Genomic DNA, 24030 nt, shown 5'->3' with positions numbered 1-24030 from the left:
GGGCTGTCAAAGCTTTGAAGATCACCGAAAATTATCACGGAAAATATCTAAAAACTCATCGTTTTCAAATGAAAATGAAAACACCTGCAATCTCTGACGAAATTTCAAAGTTTAGGGTCATCCTGCGATAGTAAAATTGACTTCGGCGCGAGACTAAAACTCGGAACGATCTAGTATAACGTTCGAACGACATTTCGTGGACCGGTTCAACGCCGTAAACCAGACTATTTAGACCAGAGAATGGGTAACTGAAAAATTATCGTCCCACGATAACCAAACGCTGACTTAGGATAAGGCCGGTGTTGAAACTGAGGGTCCTTTGGCCGGCCGTTCGACCATTTTATCGCTAAGATCTGGGGTCTCGTTTCTCACAGGCGTACACGAATGTGCGCGTATATATACGCGTCGACGTATACTTGACCAAACATTATATCGGGATACACATTATTCACCGTTGAACTCGTTGTCAGTTTGCACAATCATTTCGTAAACAGATCCCGACGAATAAAAATTCGGCAAAATCGCAGCGATCAGATTGTCCGTTTTAGATGCCTGTTATACACATTCGTAAAAATGATCGTAAAATTTAACAGCTATGACCAGTAGTGAGATCTCCGGCGAGTTAAGTTATCCCTGCACGCGAGCGGATAAAATACGTGAAAATCAGAACAAATTCTGACATTTTATAAACAGAGTGTATCAATTATTTATAAAGTCACAACTAGCCCGACGCGTTTTTATAGCTACTTTAGGGGCAGACAGAGGGAAAGAAAGCCTCACTGCGAAGCGTGCGGGCGTGTTTGCCGCCCTTGATATAAAATAGCGTAACGGTGGCTATAAAAATTTATACACCGTGACCTCGGGGGTTGAATATTATATTCGAAAAGAAAGTGCGCGTCTGGATTAGCGTCGTGAAGCGTGTTTTTCCCAAGCCTAGAACCGTTCGAATTTCGAACCTCCGATCACGTGTCCATAATTCGCGCAGTTAATTACCTGCAGCCTTATCCCTTCGGATCAGAATTTCCTGGGTAATGGGGTAGCGAAAGGGGGATTTCACCCGACTAATATCATCACGAAATTGTGCGAGTATAGTTTATGCCTGGAGATTATCGAAATTTTCCTTCTAAAATCAATGTGCCCTATGTACCCGGAGTTCTGGGACAGGGCTGTTATTTCATTCATCGAGTAAGTTTCTTTTTCCACCCTGCAACTCGCGAATATATCTCTGAATTGTGTTAGAGCTTTGCCAATTATCCAGACGTGTGTGCAAGGTGCATTGATTGTGACCTTGTTTCGCATATTATTTATTATTTTACGAACAATCTGTGCTTTCCGTATTTTATTTATTTTTTTTTTAATTCTGTATGGTTATTTTGTTCTTGTTGTTGTTTTTTTTTTTTTTTTTAATCTTCCCTTTGTTGTTTTTCCACACCCGTGTAAATATTTTCTTACAAGGGTTGACCTTTGTTTAATATCGAAAACTAGCCACTGCTGGAGGTTTACGAGAGAAAGGTTGAAAGAAATTGCGATTTGGGAAGGAAAAAACTGAGACGTATTTTTCTCTTTTGAATAGGGATATTGGGGAGTAAAAAATTTTACGGAAGGTAAGACCGCTCGCGCGTAACATAATACGTTTATTGATTACATGCGTGTATTATATACACGAGCAAAATACTTTCAGTTTCGTGAAAAGAAGGAGAGTTTAAAGTAAAAACAAAACTCGGAAAAAGGCGAACAATTCAATTCTACCCAAGACGAGCTTTCTAGAGCTCACTTTCGGAAGGTATCTCTGTTCTCAAGCAATTCCTTCGATCACTCAATATAAACTCGATTTTTGGGGAATCTCAATCGAATCTTACGCTTAGCTAAAGGACGATATACGCATACATACAACAGAATTCTGATCGGATAGCGAAAGATGAATCCGAGACGAAATGCGTATCCGGTGAAAGGATACGGCCGGGATGAATTTTAGCTGTGCACACGAAGGATGAAAAAATCGAGGGGAACGGATGGCTGGGAAATGACATTTTCTCGACGTACATCGGTCGAAAAGTAAAGATGTCACTCAGAGGAGGGACGATGCAGAGCTTTCAAAAATGGGGAAAAAGTCTTATTCGCCTAATAATTTAAACCCGATTGAAAGCCAACGTGCATCTTGTGACGGCTGACTGCACAAAAGCCGTATATTATGGCCGCGAGGAGCGTGAAAAAATTCCTAAAGCAAATGGCATTGAATTTTTAAAAGGAACGTCTTCTTTGCCGCGAATATTTAGGCGGACGAAAGAGCCTCGCGGCATTAAATTTTGCTTCCCATTAAGCCCGCCACCCCCTTCGCTTCATTCTTGTACCGTGATGAAAAATTTACAAGTGTATACTAGAATTACCGTTCAAGCTTATATTCTCCTTATTCAACGGTCTTACGGAGCGGTAGGAAGTGAATTCACGTTCAGAAATTTCGAAACAAAGAGCTTACAAATAAGACCAGAAAGAAAACGCCGGGAGTATTTTCATGTATACTTACCAAGATTCCCTGCAACGATCGACCCTCAAAACGTGGAGACACAAGGCCGAGCTTTACGGTCCCCGGTTTAATCGCCGCGAATTTGAAAGAAGCTTGAAAAATTTGTGAGTTGAAAACCCCGGAACAAGGAATAAAAAAATAAAAAAAAGTAAGCAAAGAAGAGAAAAATTCGTCCAAGGGAAAAAGGGACGATAAATTTAAAGGCCGCGAATGTCGGACTTTTAATACCCTCGAGTGGTATATTATCGTTATAATTAGTAGCCAGCTGATTCATTACCAAATTGTAAAGTATTTCCCTAAAGTCACAGCGGCACATGGCGACGCTGCTCGTTCAGCTACCGACCCGAAAATTATTTCCACACGGTAAAACTGCACCAATTTTCAAACGCGTCATGTCCAGGGAGCTTTTTCTCACCAGAATTCCAACAAGAATTCAACAGCGCGTAGAACGAGTTGCTTAGAGTGAAATGCGACGCGATATTGCGAGCAATTTGGGAGCCGTGGTCGGAGGCGAAAGGAGTAGATTCGCGGATAGATAAAAGGGGATGCTGCGGGGCCGGAAAGCCGAGGGCGAAGGCGGGGGCGGGGAACCCGAGCTAACGTTCCCGTGCAATTAATCAACCAGGCAATCAATCTTAATGAGCCGAGCGGTCGTGCAACCAACCAAGAAGAGCTTGCGTCTCGGCATATGTGAGACCCGCACGCCACACTCTGCGGGTCTCTGGAACTTCGGAGTAAAACTGCGGTTTTAGTCGCTCTCACGGAACAGATCTATCCTCCGTATCCAAGAGCGATGGGAAAGTGAAGGAATTCGAAAGTGGGTCTGGAGCCTGGAGAATTCGGTCGGGTTTATCTCTCACCGAGATCCTTCGATTCAGCCGTATTTATCACGTCAGTGATGGACGCCTTTTACCCCGCGAAGATCAATCCGAACTGCGACCTGATCAGGGATCGAATAAACTCTTCGATTCGACCCTCACTTTTCGCATAACATTTTTCATTTTACGGTATAACGACGAGAATGTCGCTCGAGACTTCTTGACCCAAGTTTTTTTTAGTGCCAACTTCGCATTGGAATCCATCGAAGATTTATAAGAATTTGTAAAATTTCATGCGTTTCGAAAAGCTTTGTGACGATACTTTAAAGAATTTATAGAATTTTATCGGATTTTATAAAAGTCGATACAATGTTTGAGGGTTTTTTTCTCCCTATTTTTCTTCTTCTTCTTCTTCTTCTTCTTCTTCTTCTTTGTTTTCTTCTCTTTTACAACTCAAAAGATAGTACGAGAAAACTTTTAAGAACATCGTAAGGTTTAACGATAATTTGTGGATTTAATCCAAACTTAATACATAAGAATTCAATATAAAAAAAAGAGACAAAATTCGACTCGGAAACTTGAAAGAATAATTTACGATATTCGATAAAATTATTTAAGCTTTGGTGAAAACTTTTAAAGAATTTATAGGGTTTCAAGCGATTTCATAAAAGTTGACATTATTTCGTGACGTTCTGTATAGGCAAAATTTAGAAAACATTTCATGCGAAAATCTGATGAGATTGATGGCTCAGGCCTGAGCGGTGAATATTGACGCCTAAAAAATTCTGCAAAACCGCACAAGCTCGTGATTGGCTTCGACAAGAACCGGCTTGTGGCCGAATATCGAATACTTGAAATTCCCAATCCATCATCAGCTGAAAAACAGCACACCACGAAAAATTCAGTCGCCCCAGAGCGTAGGTAGTTTCTTATAGCACGTGAATCTCTGAACCTGTTCACACACACAAGCACGAAAGTTCTATTAGGAAATAAATGTCCCATAGAGGCCGAGGAAGATTCTCAATAAAAGACTGGAATCGCCCTCGAGTGGAACAATTTAATACAATAATCGTAGACACGCAAAAACAATTCTCGAGTCTGTTCGAGGCTTGAGCATAAAATATTTTTTGAAAAACGGCGTAGTTCAGATCGGAACCTTTATATTTTCCTAACTTGCTTACATCTCCTTTGCGTTAAACGCGGGTTGGAAAACCGATTGACGCGTTTATACCGATGAGCAAAGGTTTCTTCACCTGTGTACCTACCAACCGTATTTTTCACTTCAAAAAAGACGTCGGAAAAATGCAGATCAAACTCCAGCGTCGTCAGCCCCTCGAGTCCCAGAGTAAATATGGTAAAAATTTTCTCTCATCACGGTCTTTGATTCACCCTCCGAATCCGCTATGAAATGGTAACGACGATAACCGTTCGTGCGCACGCTTTTAAAAGAAGCAAACCCCAATCGACTTCAATAATTCTTTGTCTCGGACATAAATTTCCAGAATCCACCCGCTTTCTCACCAGTCCGTTCGTCTTCGCCTCGTCAAAACTATCGTGGCCTCACCTTGCTGTTGGGCCCAGCTGATCAGCGACGGTACCTTCGCGTTGTGGCTTGAGAAGCAGTTCTCGAATCTTGCAGAGGAATCGAGTCCGACGGTTTCGTAGTTGGCCTTAACACCGCAAAGTAGGGCGGTTGCGCAGGCCGAAGACTCGCCGACCTGAGCGTCCATGTTGTAGGTCTGAAACACGTAAAATAACGAAGAAAAATGTTTAGAAGTAAAGAAATGAGGAAAGAGAAAGCTCAGGGTACCTATATTTGGGGAATTCCATGCGAACCCAACCGTTCCTCGGACCTTCACGATTTTTGATTTTGTTTAAAATTTTGTTTCTCCACTTCTCCCAACTCTGAAACAGTAGCCTAAATATGTTTAGATTTTTCATTCAACCGGTTAATCATTAATAAGTAGGTATTGAGAGTGATTTTAAGTAGTAGCTTTTTTAAAATTCTCGAAACAACTTCAAAAACTGTATTTCCTTTTCCAAACATTACAAGACCGAGCCTATGACAGGTCCATTTTTTTCTTTTTTTTAGTACTTTTAATTTTTTGATTAATTAAAACGTTGCTTAAACGGTCTGAAAGGTCTCCAAAAATTCTCAGAGCTTTTGTTTTCCACATAGAAGATTTCTCGACCGGTTTCATACTTTGATAGAAAATTTTCATAAAAATTCGCAGATAAAATCAAAGATCCGACCAATTCGTCTGCCGTTTTTCGAACTTGTTTAATTATACGCGTATTCATAAAAAAAAAACATTGGCACACGTTATACTTATATTTAAAAAAAAATGGGAAGAATAGACCTGTAATGGGCTTAGTCTTGAAATGTTTGGAATAGAATAAACAATTTCTGAGAATTTTGTTAGAGTTAAAAAAAAAATCATTTACAAAATCACACTAAATATTTATAAATAATTGAGCAGTTAAATAAAAAATCTGAAAAAATTCGGAGTACTGTTTCAGATTTGGGACAATTGCGATGAAATCCTGAAACAAAATTATCGAAAGTGGTGGGGGACAAACGTTGGTCGGAATCGCATGGAATTCCCATGCATATACATTATTATACATATATTCATGTTCTCAAGGATTTCGGTGACAGTTCCAAGTGACAAGAAACGAATTTCGCTCCTGCAGTTATATTCTCGGCCCTGAAGTTACATCTAGGTAGATAAAAAATACCGTTTTCCGCGGGGGGCGGAGCGCGAATTATGGATAAAACTGTCAGAGATGAATGAAATCCGCGTCGAGAAACTTGACTTATTGCAGTTGGTCACCGGGGTTCGAGTTTCCCGTGGCGGGCCATAAAACTGCAGATTATGATAATCTCCGGGTCGTTTTAGAGCCGCGGTTATAGGTGAATACTAGATTCAGAGTCGCGGGCATGACTCGAGAAACCGGGGTTAAATCTTTTCCGCGTTATTGAATTTAGCCGGGTGTGTTCTGCTGACGCCTTTGATGCTCGGAGCAGATTTCGGAGCTCTCAAACATCGAGTATAAGAGGTGTACGTAAAACGCCTGAAAAAGCCGTCAGGACCACTCGTCATTATCGTAACACGGAAGGAGCGACTGTCAACGTCGATCGGGAAACTCTGTAGCTCCTGCCATCTTTCGCGCTTTATCCCTTATCCCTTTTGGATCGAAAAAGTCATTCTCCGATACGGGTATGCATACCCGTTAAGAAAAGATACGGATTTACAACACTGGGGAATATGAAACGATTTTTAGCGAGCACCTCGTACAGCTTGTGACATAATTTTGATTCGTTGTTTCGCCAATTGTGTCGTACTGTTTGTTACTTTTTTTTCTGCGTGTTCTGTGAGCTCCTGATAATATTATACAATTTTTTTTTTTTTTTTTTGACATATGATTAAATTAACTGAATCTTGTAGATGTGACGTTAAAAATTAAATTCTTAAATGTATTTTAAAACCTTACGAACCTTGGCACAAAATTTTCAAACTACTTTATGAAAATTTCCTTCGTCCCCCATAGAAGCATCCGCAAATTAATTTGATAAATAAAAAAAAAAAAAAAACAAGGAACCACAGGTGCGAGTAGTCGGTACTGCGGAATAAAAGTACGCATGATCTACAGGCATTAAAACTTGTTTGAAATGAATTTATATTTATACTAATTTATTCCTCGGAATAAGTTCGTATTTACTATACCATGAAACAGAGCGAACGGTATGGTACGGGTTGATTCATGCGGTACGCAACTAATGCAGTGAAATATATATGCACACCCACAGGCCGCGGGTGATGGTCTAGAAACTGTAATATTATTATAACGAATGGCGGATGTCGTGCGCATGCATAATCGCTTGTTTATGAAGAGAAACTTCACCAAGAACGCCGCGCGTTTCTGTTTTATGTATCGTATACAATAGACATGTATATATTTTCACGGAACACACCGTTCTGATAACAACTTATCGCTATGGTGAATTTTCCGCGTGTTGCAGGGTGTGTTAATTAAGCGGGAGAGGTAGGGTAACGTCTTGGACGGTCTAAAGTCATATTTCCAGGAGTTTTGTATAAAGAAAATGAAAATGTTTCGTGACATTTCAATCTGAGTGCTTCATTGTTTATAGTTTATATGCGCCGTGCCTCCATTCAATGAAAAAATTCTCAAGTATTCTTGAAACTATGAATAATAAAGCCTTCAAATTCAAATTGCTCCGAGTGTTTTCATTTACTTGGAAAAAAAAAAACTCCTAAAAATAGGAATGATTGTGAGAATGAAACAGCATCTTTATAATCAGAGAAAATTATGAGTAAGAACTCTTGTTTTGAAAATAAAAAATTGCAAAGATGCGCTTCGCACGGTAATCATACGATGATTTGATCCAAAATTGTTGATAATTAAGCAACTTGTTAGGGTTGACAGTTTGGGGTTTATTAATTTTTTCTTCGTTAGAGGGATACGCATACCGTTATCGCACAATCGCATCAAGACACGTGAAATACACTTTTTATTATATTCTTTCAATATTTGAATAATATCTTTTCGCTGTCGGCACTGCAGTTAATTTGTTGAATTTCCACATATAATACCGCGAAGTCTGATGCAGCAATTTGATCGATAAAACGGAGTATGAAGTACACGGTAAATCGGGTTGTATAACCTTTAAAGCGTTTTTCAAGAGTGAGTGTAATTTATAATCCCGTCCCGGAGGATTCACGTAATTCCCAAGAGGCCTTGCGAGAGCTGAATGCATAAAGATTGCGCCTTGAGGCCGTCCGTCAGCGTTGTTATCGGGACGGCGATGAATCCGAAGCCTGACACACCGGAAGTTGCCGTGGGCCAACTATCGGGTAGAATCGGGGGAATTACACACGGGCGTTTTAAATCGATTCGATACCATATCGAGCGATGCGTCGCTTCGACCGTCGCGGGTTGGATAAGATAAGAGTGTGTTATTTTATCTGGGATGAGGTAACGGGCGAATCGTCGAGGCAGAGTCACTTGGACAAGAGAATTCCCGCCGTCGAGGTCGTCATGTCGTCGTCGTTGACAGTCCGCGAAAACCGCAACCAGAGTTTCAACAAGGAGAAAATTTCCGGTTCGCAACCCGAGCAGGAAACTGCGACTGACGAAACGGACGCCTGGCTATTCAGGAGGAAAAAAAACAAGTCAGTATCACGCTCGTCGATCACCGAGTTAATTTCGAGCGCATATGTGTAATTAGAAAAGTGTTTCGCGAATTACATATTTCGAGAGACTACCTATTATAACCGAAAAATGGCGAGATCGACGTCGCGATTATCCCGATATTTTTCCTGCCGTTCTATCAGCTGTTGTCGAAGGTGACGCGTCACGTTTTGTTTTATCTCGTTTTACCGTCAGTGTCGATAAGACGGCCTAAATTTTAATAGTTTATTGACAATTCGATAGTTTAATCACGATTCGTACGTGTACGCGCCTTAGAAGATTATAATTTTAAAAACATTTCTTTCTTTTTTTTATGAAACGAGTTCGGGAGAATGTGAGGGAGGAACTTTTTTATAACACGGCAGGATTAATGTTACTTCATTTGTCAGATGGTGAAATTTTCAATAACTGAGCAGCACAGACGCCGAATTTTTACTGATTAAATTGCTCCGTTACAAGATCGCGTATTTTATTAAAATATTTCTAACAAATGCCGACGCTTATTCAGAAGAAATTCTTATTCACGGTAGCGAGATCCTTGAATCTTTTTCACTCCTTGAATAACCGCGTTACGTGATGTGTGTGTGTATATATATATATATAATACACGTGTCACCTCTACAGAAATACGCTGGACTTACGGTGTATTCACTGGTTTTTAAAAACGTTTTTCCTTACCGGAACAGTCATTGTGCCCTGCGGGATTTATAAACGCAATATTAAGTAACGTGAAATAAGAGATTGAGAGAACGACGAAGAGAAAGGGAAAAAAAAATAAAATGTATGAAAGTAATATTCTTTCATTACCAATTTTCTTTACGACAAACACTCGTACGAACGTCAAAGCCGCATGCTTTATAAAATTTGTTATTATCAACACGTGACTTTGACTTCGCGTATATGTACATAACTGATAAAAAACCTTTTCACGAAGCCTCTCGTCGCCATTCGCAGCTAACTGGAAAAATTCTCCCAAGTATATAAGTATATATGTATATATAATAGACGTAGATCAAAAGAGCTGAATGGCGTGACTAAAAAAATTAAACGAGTTAAGAATTTTAACCGCGAAAACCAACCGACGTCTAATTAAACCACCGAATCGCAATATTCACTGAGGAATTCTCGTACCATCAAGTTTTCTGACGATAGTGAAATTGAAACATAGTTCGAATTCAGTACGGGCGGAATTAGAAAAAAAAGAAGAATACGCAGATTGAATCAGTCACATGTATTGCAACTGCACTTTTGAAACATTATAATTTTTATGACACTACATAGTGAAAGGCATCGGTCATCTAAACGATTCAAGCTTATCGCAACCGTGATTTCATTTCTTTAATTAATATTTAGGCTATTATTCACAGTAATCTGAAATTATTAAACACAAGCTGATCCGAGTCAAAATGATTTGGAGAAAACGTGAGGTCCATAAAATTCGTATCACAGATTCGTTTCGCTGTCCAATCAAAATCCTAAGTCACCCCAAATGACAACCAATTCCAAACCCGGCTGCAGGATCCGTTCAATTTTCCGCATTTCCCAAAGTTGGCTTAACCTTTAGCTGGCACATTTATCTGGTACAATATTGCTCGCATTTTCAAGTCACGCATTGAAGGAATTTAATATTTTGACTTGAATTATTTGTTTTTTTGGTATTCACTTGAGTGTCTTTTACAAGATAAAAAAAGTCGCAACAATAATTTTTAATCTTAAGGTAATAAAAATTTTTGTTAAATAGCAGAAATTTTCAAGTTAAAAAAATCTCGATTAAAAACTCTCAGGTTACGAACGACCTCAAGGTGCCAGCTAAATTAAGGTTAATGCAGCGCCGTTCTCATTCCGAACAAGTATTAAGGCGGCTTTTGCCTTCGGTAACCTGACCGAAAATTTTCCATCTCTCTCTCTCTTTTTCTCCTCGAAATATTTCCTTAAAAAGTTGAAGCTCCCGTCTTCCTACAATTTCGCCACGTCCCTGTTTCTCGAGTATACATGCAACGCGACTTTTCATCCGCGTCGCTCGAGTGTCGCCGCGGGAAGATTCAACCGCAACAACAGAAGGCAACCACCGGCGCCATTCCCTCTCAGACCGGTATTCCCTTTCTTCCGTCTTCAGTCCCTCTCCAATTTCTCTCTAGTCCCTCCTCCAGATCCTCTTTACTCCCATGCTACCGTAAGATAACGAGATGGTTCGCCGGTGTTGAAGTCTCGGCGTAGTTATTCATCCGGCAGCTCGTCTTTGCCACGCTTGCACTCCTCTCTCGTTATAAGGCCGGTCGAGGGGCTGCTGGATACAGGGTAGAAACTACTCGCGCGCAGTCGAAACGTTGCAGTCCGTAATGACGGCTCGATACAAATGAAATTTTTGTCGGTAATTAAATAAACAACCACTTCTTCACGGCGCTGCAGCTGAAACGTTCGATTGAATTCTTCCGACGCATTACTGATAAATTGATGCGCGTTTATACCTTGATCGGATTTATAATTCAGCGATGACATGTTGCAAAACATGGTGAAAAGAAAATCGAGGTTCAAGTTGGCAACGTTAATGCAATGACGGATTATACTAACTTCAATCTCATAAGTTGGTTCAAGTTTTCATAGAAAACAGTCTTGCTCTGGATTTTCGATTCGGTTATTCTTTGGTCCGAACAATTAGGCCGTGACTTCGTCATTCAGCCGGATATTGCCTCTAGCTCAAGGTATATACATATATATATATATATATACATACACAATTGTCAAAGCTGAATGTTAGAGAGCTTTCGCTGAACGAGAATCGTGCCCTGTTTGCTCGGTCGTGGGAGTACAATTATAAGACGAGAGATAGAAGGATAGAGAAAGAGAGAAAAGTACTCCACTCTGGATGAGGATTACTGGCTTATCCTTTGGGACGTTACTTTCAACTAGTCTTAATTCAGTAATTCCAAGGGGAATATAATCTCCGCCATGAGGGTCGTCGCCGTGCAATCGGCGTTAACGGATCAGACACAGCCGTTCGAATGATCGGATCTAAACGATTCGGTAACTGACTGTGCAATTTTTTTTAAAAAAGCGGAAAGAATATCTGGGTTAAACCGCCCTGACAAATATCGTACAAATGTTGTCGGCGAAGGTTCGAACGCCAGAAACGAACGAAACGTTCGATTGTCCCAATTCTCGTCCTCTGAATATGTAATAGCATTTGCGCTGAAATTGCGCTCTCGCGCCACATGTTTTTGGCGTGCAAACACGCTACCTGCACGATATCGAAACGTATACACGGTGAATCCATACGCCAGCTGATACCTCGGCTCGCTTTCGAAATTGTCGTTCCGCAAATATGGCCGAAGTCACGTAACGTTTGCGGTATTTTAACTACCCGAGTCGATATTTAGCGCCTACTTTAAACCCTGCGTAGGGCTTACAGATAGTAAAGTGGGTTCTATTTTAATGCGATATCAGACGCTAAGCATGTCCGAAATTCCCTGATTCACCGAGTTCAGGCACAAAGTAGGGTCTGTTTGGAACCTACTTCAACCCTCCAGGGGTGGTTCGGTTCAATGTATCGATGAATTTTGGAATTTTGTATTTATATTAACCTGGAGCTCCTCTCGTTAAAATGGTTTCTGTATTCGTAATAACGTTGAATAAATACAGCTGAAATGCGATACTTGATTTTCAAACGTTATTGAAACTCATCGAAATTACGCCGAAACAGCCCTTGGATCGTTCATTGCGAACACTCGAATGTCGCTGCGATAGTATATCTATATATGATGAGTTACAGGTCCAATGGTGGAGCTGTAGATCGAACAGCGTCAAAATACGTTCAATCGTCTACCAATTGTAAGAGCGTCAAAGTAGAATTCGGTAGTTTTATTTTTAGGAATTGGAGGTTCAATGTAGACTTTGTTCTTAATTTTTCAGGAGCTAGAGGGTCAGTGTAGGATTTCTAGGTTCAGTTTCCTTCAAAGTAGGATTATATGAACCTTGGTAGGGTCAAACGTAGCCGCTAAATTTCGACTCTGGCTTCCTCGTTGTCGTCCTAATTCTCCCGTACCTTTCTTTACCACGTTAATTGTCTTTTGTTCAGTGACGATGCCGACAGCGTGGCGAGCGTCGCGTCGAGCCTGGAAAGCACGGTCGTATCGAGCAAAACGGAGCGTGATTCCGAAGTCTACGACATGTCGCATCCGCGACGAGGAGTCGCCCTGATCTTCAACCACATTCACTTCGTAAACATGGCGACTCGGACCGGGACGATCAAGGACTGCAAAAACCTCGGCGAAGCTCTCGACAGCCTTGGATTCGAGGTCCGCGTCTACAACGATCCCAGCTTCAAGACCATATCGCAAGTTCTGAGATCAGGTGGGTTTTTCAACCTTCTAAAGGAAAACTCGGCCTCGAACTTATGCACCCTGCACTTTCTTCGGTTCGAGCCACGCAGCCGGTGCATTATGGAATACGCGCGGAGGTGCATGAAATATTCATCCGGAAAATTTGTTGAGGGTACTTTCCAGGCTCTCTAACCCAGAACCCGGCTGTTTATATGATGGGCGACTCGGATTTTAAACACAAAGCGTTATCGCCGGCAGTCGTTAAAATACATCCACGTACATACAGCTGGCGAATTATTTGTTTCGGTGCATCGGTCCTAAAATCAATACATTATACGTTTATTGTACCCTGTATGATCCTAAAGTTTACACAAATTTATCATTCGGTTTCAGTCGTTATCCAGGTCGCCAAAATTAGTCGAGGGTTGTTGAAACTCGAATAATGCTGCAGGTTGTGTCAAAATACGTAGTTTTTTTTTATCAGCTTCTGATTTCATATTCGCGATCTAGTGAAATTACGTGTATTTGCAATTAAAAACTTATTTTTCTATTGATTTATAAAATTGTTGGTCACGTCGAGCTGACATCATCGATTCTTGCGACAGTCTAGATTGTAACGCGTGTGTTCGGAATTCGATTATTTCATCCGTTCCCCCGTAAATGAAAAAAGTTAATCAAGATTCGTCGTTTGTGCCAGAGGCACGTACATGAATATGCATGAATGCTTTGGTGAGATCGTCTATTCTCGGTGATCAAAGGCAGGTTCCTGATAAGACTATATTTTGACCTTCTCTCGATTGGCGAAACGTCCGAAGTTCCAACGGCAATCGATTCGCGAAATGAGTCGGGATCGTGAACTCCTCGATCTGCAGGACTAGAAACTATTTGTAGTAAGAGATAATTTTCAAGTTACAAGATTGTTGCTGAAAGCTGTTTATCCCAGTTATTCAGCGAGCGCGGTAGGCCGATTAATTTGCACAATTGTAACGCCTCCAGATTCTCACTCCTCACTGACTTGACAGAGAGGAATTCAAGATCGTTCCATCAACACGGCGAACGGAATAAATTACTTGCGAATCGTTGGAATAATTATCCAGGTGGAACGTGATGCTCGCTTTGCGTTCAGAACAGTCAAATTGAATCCTTCACAGCGAAAAGACTGCCGGAATACCTCGAATATCCATTTAACCCCTTCTACAATTTGCATACCTAATGAAACGTGGAAAAGTAGAAAAAAAAGTAAAGTAAAAAAAAAAAAACTGACTGTTACGGCGAGAAACGCGACGAGGAATTATGACGCCGACCGCATTTCCGACACGCAAATTTCTGATTGTCTTTAACCCTTGTGTCCACTTATTATTGTATGTAGTGGTAATATTTATGTTCATTAGGGGGTCATGCTGGACGTGACATACAAAGCTTTTGTCAATTAATTGGCAAAGTTTTTAATCGCATCCATTCCTCCACACGCACTAATGATTTGATTAAGTGGATAAATTTATGCTATAATTCAAACAAACGAGAGAAATTCCGCGGTTAAAAATTGAAAACAATTAAAAAAAAAAAAAAATGAATGAAAAAGAGATCACGGATAAACACTTCGATGGATAAATTTTACAATCTGTTAGTAGCATAATTACAGCTACATTCGCACATAAATCGGTTAGGGCTGGTTGCCATAATTTGAGGCGTCCTACGGATAAGCTCGTCAACTGAGTGTTGAACGAAGCAAAGCGTTAAACGAGGTAGTAATGCGTTGTTTACCAATCCGTGAAATAATAATTAATGAAATGACACGGAATATTAATAGGTGGCAATAAATCATAGGCCGCGGTAAGGATGCGTCACTGTACCTGCACTATATTCTACAGAGATGCGAAAATCGTTGACACAATTTTATTCCGGAGTTCGAAAATAATAAATAATAAACGTAGTCACCGCTGAGATGAAGCGTGTTTCAATTCCAATTAATATTTAGGACTCGCTGAGTGCCCGAAACGAAGCGAACAACTTGTTTCGAACTAACACCCTTTTCCACACACGTTTCGTCGCTTTGCTCCGTCGATCCCAATCTCCTGAATACTTCAGTCGGCTCACCAAGTAACCGAAATGACCTGTGTCCTGCAGTAAATTTACACCGGTTACTCTATTCGAGAAAATAGAAATTCACGTTTCAACGTAATTTTGAGACGCGAGAAGAGGTCTCATCGGGCAAAAATTTTGCGCCATAAATATTTATGTCGTCTCCCTGAATCGCGTCAGTGAATAATTGGCAATTTAAACTCACGCTGCTCATCCATCGGATGAATTTACACACTCGGGATATGACGAGCTAGATTAACGAGCTGCAGATGAAGTATCTCCAAATTGCAAAAAAGCGAGTGTATGTAAAGCGAAGCTGCGAGACGTGTGATTTGCGAAATTGTTGCAACTGCGAATTCGCATTTGGCGCAAGGTGAGCGGGAATTTGCCAAACGAAATTGGCAAAGTCGCGAGGATACACGGAGGCAAAGGATTATTTGAGTCAAGCGGTATTTGTTTGATTCAACTAAATGCAACGGTCAAATCCAACGAATAGAATACTTGCTTAATTCAACAAAATACTTTTGTCGGACGAATTGATACTTGTATAAAAATGAATCATCATGCTGGCTATCAATTTATTCAAGGTAACACGGCGTGAATTCCTTGCCATAGTGTGTACTTTGTTTCAAGAAAATGTGCGATTGGAATGGCTAAAAATTTCATTCAGTGCACCGTAATCGTTTTCCCGGTTTATGAAGTATCGTCGGACTCGAAAACCACCGGATTAATTAGCACCGTTGCTTTAATTTCAGTCGCCGCCGAAGATCACAGCGACGCCGATTGTCTCGTTGTATCAGCGATGTCTCACGGCGAATCCGGCTTCCTGCATTCGAGCGATGAACTTTACTCCGTTGACAGACTTTGGACTTCTTTCACCGGTGATTTGTGTCCCAGTCTCGCTGGAAAACCGAAGCTCTTCTTCATCCAGGTGAGAGGACATTCAAAATTTCCAAGAAACTTGTCAGAAATAAATATATTACCCGCACGAGGATAGTAAACTATATTATTTTTTTGATCAACCGCGTCAGTAATATTATCAGATCTGTTGACTGTCTTTTCTTTTTTTTTTATTTTCTTTTTTTTATGTATCATCATTTTAAACTTACACCGTGAGCAGCTTTTTCGACGATAATATTACAAAAGCGATCATTTTCACTTTTTAAAAAATAGTAGCATAATGATTTGCGATAATTGTTACATAGGTACGAAATATAGTCACGATTACTATAAGAATTTTCGCTCAATATGTGTTTTCAGTTTTTAATCTATTATTTCTTCACCCCGTACCCTGTTTTACGACGAATCGCCTGGATCTGATTACTGATCGTTACGTGATTAATTATAGCCGCTTATCAAGTTTGACTAAATTATTCTTCCTCGCTTCGCGAAGAGGTTAATTAACTTCTATTGAATGTAAAAAAAAGCAGACTAAAAAAAAGTCTCAATGCAAATTGCATCCGATATTTTATAGATCATAATAATATGTACGTATTATACGGTATAAGAAGCGAAGCGGGGTATCGGATAAACCGTTTGCTTTTCCTTCTGCCCTACAACATTAATTCAAGCGGGTATTCAATCCGTTTCACTGGAATTAAGAGTATAATGCTTTTTATTTTTTATCGCATGGAAAAAAAAAAAAAAAAATGGAGCAACAAGGGAAGGGATTAATCGATCGCTCTAAAACGCGTGCAGGATTTAATAAGCGTCGGATTACACAAAGCGCGGAAATATATTACACACACTTGTACATGGTTGTGTGTATTACGTCACGTTTATGCGCAAGTATAACGGCGGGACAAGATTAAGTTTTTTTTTCTTTTTTTTTTTTTTTAAACGCGGCCACGTGTCCCAGGAATTTTTGTTCCCCCTTTTTTTGCTTCTCTCCTTTATTCGCGGTGTAATTTTTTTATCTACCCTTGCCTAGGTTGTGCATTTCATTACATATCGCCTGTAGTTTGACATAGAGATATACGTATATGCAATACACATGTATGCATAAATAAGGATAAACACGAGGTCTGCTGACATATACATACATACATATACGTATACATGCAAGGTTCGCACGAAGGGTGTATTGTCTCGTTTATTTTTATTTTATTTATTTATTTTTTGTTTTTTTAATTCTCTGCCACTTTTATTCATTCTCCCTTTTCGTTGCCGGGGGCTGAGGAGAGGTCAAAAAACCGCATGCATGCTGATTGTGATAGGAACACGGTTTAATATATGACTATAGAAAAAACGTTTTACATTTAAATTTTATTTATCAGGGGTATAAAGAGGGACAGTGTACATATCATTCTACCTACCAAAAATCATATCGCGTTAGTTGGGTGGCGGAATTTTTTCCCCCTCCGGCGATTCGTTGATACACATATTATATGTATATAGGCGTTTTTCAGGCTTGCCGAGGCAATCGACTCGATCAGGGTGTCACAGTGATTCACGAAACTGACAGCGCGACTAGCTACAGCATACCTGCGTATGCTGACATCATGGTTGCCTACTCGACTTACGATGGTAAGCATTACAATTTGAAACGAGTACGTATTAAACGACGAGTGATACTGCTCCTAGAAATAATTTCGAATGAAAATTCAACGCGTGTCATTAAACTAATGAGTTTGAATTCCGCTGTTTCATTAACTTTCGCAAATTCTTTTTCACTCATTGTCAATCTGTAAACACGAGCCTGGCTCAGCGCCACGTTTTCCATTATGAATTACAGAGAGATTTAATGAAATTCCCATCAAAGAAGAACGTCGTCGATATTGAAAATACTTATTTAACATAGCGTGGTTATTAAATATGAAAAACTTTTACCGCCATTCTCAAAGATTCGAACAAATATTTGCTATTCAAATTTTGCCTCTTACATGGTACAGATGTATATTTTCTTTTTAAATACACTTACGTATCTTTCAATATTATTGAACGTACAAACCGAAAATTTTGTCGCTTTTCAAACGCAATGAAATTTCTCGCTCACTCTACAGAAATTATTTAATCCACCGTTGTATCGAAGCTCGATATATCGTAAAATCTAATAGTTTTTCGGTGAAAAATACGGTGATCAATTGATTACTGATTTCCTGCAGAAATATCATTTTCAATCAACGAGCATATATCAACAGCTACAGTATTTGGGTGTAAGATAATTGCGCAAGCGAATTTTCGTCGAATATAAAACCTTGCCGCGTACTTCCGTTTTTCCCGGATCAACGTTTTGGCGAACAACCCGACCGTGAAGGTCGATTTAATCCCCGCTGGATTCTCGGGTCGATTTAGCCGGCGACGTTACAGCAGGCTTCCGGTTTCGGTGAGCTTTTCGCAGCTTCTCGGTCCATCATTCGTGCAGCCTGCGGCGGCTAGAACCGCGAATCTCACTCGGATCGAGGCCAATCTTGCAGATGTGAACAGGGGGTGCAGAGAGAATCCGCGGAGTGGCTGGGAGTGGTCGGATGCTTCTGTCGGCTCGAATGCCTAACGGAGAACCGTGCAGCGCATCGAATCGACCTGCGCCGCACTCTACATACCTGATTACGACACGTTGTTCACTTTGCGATGAGCTTTGACTCGCGGAGCTGGTTCAATCGCCAATTTGACGCCTGCTCTAAATCGCCGAGGAAAGGGGGCGAGGTTGAAAATCCGAATTATTTGGTGGCGCAGCTTGAAGTACAGAAATCGGACTTTGAAGAAGTAGCAAAGTTTCGAAATCCAACATTCCAAAAACTCAAGTGAATTGGAAAATCTGAAAATCGGAATGACCGGGATTCCGAATGTAAAAATATCGAAAGTCCAAAAACGACGAAAGATCAAAGTGGTGCAATTTCACCAAGCCAGAAATTCACGGAGCTGAAAATCTTTGATCATTCGCAACTTAGATGTTCCAGATTTTTAAGATTTCTCATTTTTTCACCTTCGGTACTCTGATTCGTCGGAGTTATGCCCTTTCCGAATTTCAACCTTGCCTCGAGGAAAGAATTCGCTAAATTTACAGAAGTGATAAGTAACATCTTGAAAAATTTATTTGATATCTCGAAACTTTCACGCCTTTACGTAAAAATAAGCTTCGTTTGACCGTTTGAAATCTATTCTTGTAACTGTACGAAATAACTAATTGTGTCAAGGAATCGGAAAACTTTTTTATTTATTAACCAAAATTAATTAGTTACGGACTAGCAATGATATATTTTACACAAAACAAATAAAATAAGTTCTCGTTTCCTTGATCTAATGAATATTGTTGGAATGATCTTCATAGTTTTTTCTTCTTTGGTCAATCAATTGTACAAGTTTTTCATAAAAACTATAGTATAATTTTTTATCACGACGTATACAGAGTCCGTGAAAATTTCTCTCGCTTAATTCGTCTCATTGTCAGAGAATTTACGTTAATAACTCGTATGAAATTGATTCTTCCTCATAATTTTTAAGCCACCGTGTATGGAAAGACTGTCTCAACGAATCTCAAGCCTCGTAAACCAGTTAGCGAATATTAATTATTATCGAACCTTATTCCCGATTCAATTCGCCCAGCGAAATTGTTATACTCCAAGTAATCTAGATCTTGTTCTGAAAACCGCCATAGTTCCAGTTCTATAGATACGTTATTAAACTGTTTCTAGTTGAAGTTACTTTAATGAGCTGCCGAGTCTTCACGTGATCCCGTATACCTAACCTAGGATAAAACGCGCTTCCGGAAGCCGTCATAATGACTTCTAAGTGCCCCTTGTGTACTGCAAAAGTTACCCAATCAGGCAGAGTTTCAAATTCGCGGAGTTTTTGTAAAAAAATTGTTGTAACAAAGTTGGAAAAACACTTTTTTCGCGATACTTTTCATCACCGTGAATACGAAAACTCCGTTGGTCTGTCCGACAACTTCCGCGATAATTTCGAAAATAGCCGAGTGAAATATCTGAAACCGATAGGACTCGGCAGTCAAATGAAGAATTGTTCAAAGAAAAACGAGAAAAAAAAATTTCCGACAAACAAACAGCTTGAGGCGAAACAAATAAACAGAAGAAAATTCAAAAGAACAGATAAATTTTTATCACGAGACTAGATTTTGCAGCTTTGGGTGGATGACTGAGTTCGTTGTTTATAAGAAATTGCAAATTTTGTTCAACAACAGTTCAAAGTTACACGGAGAGAATTTTCTAATTGGGGTTACTATGTAGTTCGTAATTACGATACAGTTTTCTGTACAAAATGAAAGTCAGTTGGCAGCTATAATCACACTAAATGGTTGGTAATTGTACCGCATTTTCATGTAATTCTAATAATATTATAGTCATTATTACAACGATACACGTTTTACCAGAATTTTGAAACAACTACAACAGACGAAGTTTTTCTCAGTACATAAACTATCAGCCAGTGTCCAGCGGGAGTCGTAAAGCGACGATTTATCACTTTTAGCCTAAACGACGGAGGGTGAATCAGTTTTTGAACGATCCTAGTTTCGTCGCGGGGCAAAACAATTCCCCGAAAGAAATTGTCTCCTCTAACAAATTCGGAAAGAAAAAGGAAAGTTTCGTGACGACAAATCGGATCTCTTCTTTTCCCCTATTTCAACTAGTTCGCTATTATTTACTTACTTATTTTTTTCTGATGGGCTTTCAAAACAGCGTGAAATGGGAATGTAAGTCATTTTCCAGACTCGCAGAAGTTGGTAAGTTGACAATCAATACTTGTTATTAATTCAATCACGAGATAATCGCAAATTTGGTAGTTACGGAATTAATGTATACTCGTTTCAGTTGTGGCACGATTTTTCTTTGTTCAATGCAAGCATGAAAGAAGAAATACGAAAATTACAACCTAACACTTGCAGATATCTATTTTTTTCATTTCACGTCACATCAAAATAATAAACAATCAAGTCGATTCGTTCGATCTCAATTAGCGATTGGTTTATTGTTGGAAAACATTTTTTTTTTTTCACGCATTTAACGTTATCAATTTTTTTTCTTCTTTACGTCGATCATTCAATAATGCTATTTTTATTTCCTTTTTTTAAATCTGAACTATTATCAGAGTAATGTTGGAAAATTAAATATTCAACGGTAGGTACCAGCTTGACAAAAAAATAAAAATGAATAAATAAAGCTTCAAAGGGATTGCGGATAAAACGAGATTTTTTTTTCAAATTACGCGTTATATATCCTCCGCAGTCGATTTGATCATAAATTTCTAAACCCAAAATTCTAGCCTTATAATTATAATCAAGCGTTTTCATCTGGTTTCCTACGTGAAAAATTTATGTTCAATTTGGTATACAACCGTTGAAAGGAAATGCGCATAGTCGGCATAGTAAAGTAAAAAAAAAAAAAAAAATCCTACCTATGAAGCGAAGGAATTCGAGGAAAGAGAAATTATACCAGCTAGTCGCGAACGGCCATTAGATAGGCTGTCAAAATGATCGAAAATCGGTTCGTATACAGGGAGCGGGGAGAATTGACGGTTTTCATTATCCCACGGGAAATATATATTGGAGGTAAAATACAACGTCGGTGTCTCCGAGTCCGATATCTCGACGGCGAGTCAATGCCGCGGGCAAATAAAGTTAAAACGTAATCACAGAATTATACGACTCGTTTATTTCGAGGACATCATCGTACGGGCGAGGAGGTAGCCGAGTAAATGCGAAGGGAATTTGCGAGGGAAATCTTTCCATCCGCGTAACCATGGACCGTCGCCTTTTTGCGGACAATTTCTCACCCCATGTATAAAAAGGGACTAAATCCCGACAGTGGAATCGCTGCCGAAACAAGAAACCGAAGTTGCGCGTGCACAGGATTGAAAATACAGATCCGATGGAAAGTTCCTTCGTCGAGATGAGAATTTCTTCCTACCTCGAGGAATTTCCACTAATGGTTGAAAATTTGGAATTTACGTCTCGACGACCGATTCATCGATTCGATTGGAATTTACTGTATTGAAAATGATGCGGATTGCGATTTATTTAGACACTAATTTTATCGGAATTAATTGATAGGAAACATTGTTATTGACAATAACGTCGACCGTAATTTTCAAGTTTCGCGATGTAGACGATACTTCAAAAACCGCTTGACCGACTTAATGCAAATTGAGAGTCAGCATTTTTTAATAGCTTCACCTCCGAATTTTGTTCGCTCGGATCTTTGAGCGAAAGGGTTTCGGACCATTCGAAAATTTGACGTTTCGTTCGAGTTTGATTTCTTTGCTTTGACTTTCGCCACTAAAGAATTCGGAGCTTTCGGAACATCTCTAATTCGAAATTTCAACCCCGCCCCGATAAAATATATCTAAACAAATAAAACATCTCAACAAAGCTTTGTATACATACTTTTGAATGAAACAAACCCCAATCAAACTTAAATAATTTTTCGTCGACACATAAATTGCCAAAAACCACCCACTTTTCAGCCCTCTGCTCGTCTCTACCCATTTATAAACTTCCGCTCTTCGCTTTCTTCCAGGTTTCTACTCCTGGCGCAACCCAGACGCCGGCTCCTGGTTCATCCAGGCGATCTGCAAGGAACTCGCAAAGAACGGCAGGAGTCGAGACCTCCTGACTATAATGACGTTCGTCAACAGGAGGGTCGCCCTCGACTTCCAATCCTACGTACCTCAGAACGCCAAGATGCACGCAAAGAAGCAGATTCCATCGGTCGTCTCGATGCTCACGCGCCTCGTTTACTTTTCAAAAAAGTCAGGCAGTCTTCGCTACATGAATAAAGTCACCGCGCTTTGAATCCCACCCCATGCACCACGGCTTACAATTAATCTTCAATCATCGACGACTATTGAACATGTTTCATGTATTTCAGTCGCGTGATTATACACGGAACATTTCGTGCCAATTACTCGACAAAGTTTTCAGCTAGAAGAATTTATAACAATTTAATAGACGGCTTAATCGTTCGTCGAAAGAAAAAATACACGATACAATTGAACCGATGTAGAAAATTAAATTTTTGAAAATTTCACGAAAAGTGCGTTACTAGGAACTGATTTCAATATTTATATACCTATACAACTCAAAAACGACCCCATGAAAAGAACGTACAAAAAAGAGATTGGTATTATGGAAATACCGTTAGATACGTGAAAAAATGTCGATCAAATTAAAAATGATGAGATTACAAGCTGTCGTCGACCTTGCATGGAATACCTCGTGTACATGTTGAATATTGTGACACGTACCAGCAGCATTTCAATATATACATAAATTAAGCTCTACGCAGCCGGATGACGAGTTGTCAGTTTTTGAAAATATAATCTCTTCGCGTGTTTCATTGCGCGTACGTATATAACAGCCCTTCGAGCGATCGATCGGAGGCTGTAATAAACGAGGTTCGAAATTTGGTGTTTAATCGTAAATCAGAACCATTCTACGATCGACGTGTAATAGAAAGATACATTTATACCTGTTTAACTCGCAAGATTAATTAACTCTTCCGTGTCAATGGATAATTAAACCCTCGTAGACTCGGTGTGGGTGCAGAAAGCTTTTTACATCAGACAAACACGCTCCCATAATGCCCCTGCCACTATCTACTTAACCGCCGTTTCTCCTCCCGAGTTAAATTTATAAGTACCCCCATTCATCGGCCCATCATCCGCCCACGGGTTGGTGGAAATCGAGTCTGAACGTAATTTATTCAAGACATTGCGGGGCGTTTAGGCCCGCGCTTACATCGTTCAAGTCACGACATAATTGGCAAGAAAATTATACGACCATTTGTTCCAGCATCATATCGTCGGATGTTCGTCGTTAGTTTAATATACATGTTTTTTTTACCACTTTTTAACGTTATCAATCTCGATAAGTGTTGAACAAAATCTCTACACGATTTGGCGAATAATTGATTAAACAAAATAAGTTAAGCTGTCTGTATTCTTAACGCCCCGTTTCTCTGTTTTCAGAGACAAAAGCAAGTTGTTGCAATCACACCGAAAGGAAAAGCTTTCGAAATTTAGAGAATCATCCCCAGTCATTTGTATGTACGTATGTGATCCATTTTTTTGGAATAGATTTGAATGAAAATAGGCACCGTGAGGTTTTTCGGGTCGCTAA

The 24030-nt window shown here is 39.7% G+C and overlaps 2 protein-coding genes across 3 annotated transcripts in view; one reads left to right on the top strand and one right to left on the bottom strand.

Annotated features, from left to right (window-relative positions):
* LOC124183428 (alkaline phosphatase-like) overlaps nt 1-24030 on the bottom strand; it is a 237491-nt gene that overhangs the window by 16085 nt on the left and 197376 nt on the right. For both annotated transcript variants that reach the window (XM_046571910.1, XM_046571909.1), the window contains one exon: nt 4907-5081. In XM_046571910.1, coding sequence (XP_046427866.1) covers nt 4907-5081 — 175 coding nt within the window. The remainder of the gene's footprint in view (nt 1-4906; nt 5082-24030) is intronic.
* Nucleotides 8241-23947, top strand: LOC124183432 (caspase-1-like). The gene is made up of 5 exons (XM_046571923.1): nt 8241-8537; nt 12632-12906; nt 15713-15888; nt 17366-17483; nt 22430-23947. The coding sequence occupies exons 1-5, from the start codon at nt 8278-8280 to the stop codon at nt 22702-22704; spliced, it is 1104 nt and encodes a 367-aa protein (XP_046427879.1). The 5' UTR covers nt 8241-8277; the 3' UTR covers nt 22705-23947.

Source organism: Neodiprion fabricii, chromosome 5 (genome assembly GCF_021155785.1).
Source record: "Neodiprion fabricii isolate iyNeoFabr1 chromosome 5, iyNeoFabr1.1, whole genome shotgun sequence".
In the NCBI taxonomy this organism is placed as follows: domain Eukaryota; kingdom Metazoa; phylum Arthropoda; class Insecta; order Hymenoptera; family Diprionidae; genus Neodiprion; species Neodiprion fabricii.
This window is presented reverse-complemented; position numbering and strand designations above follow the sequence as displayed.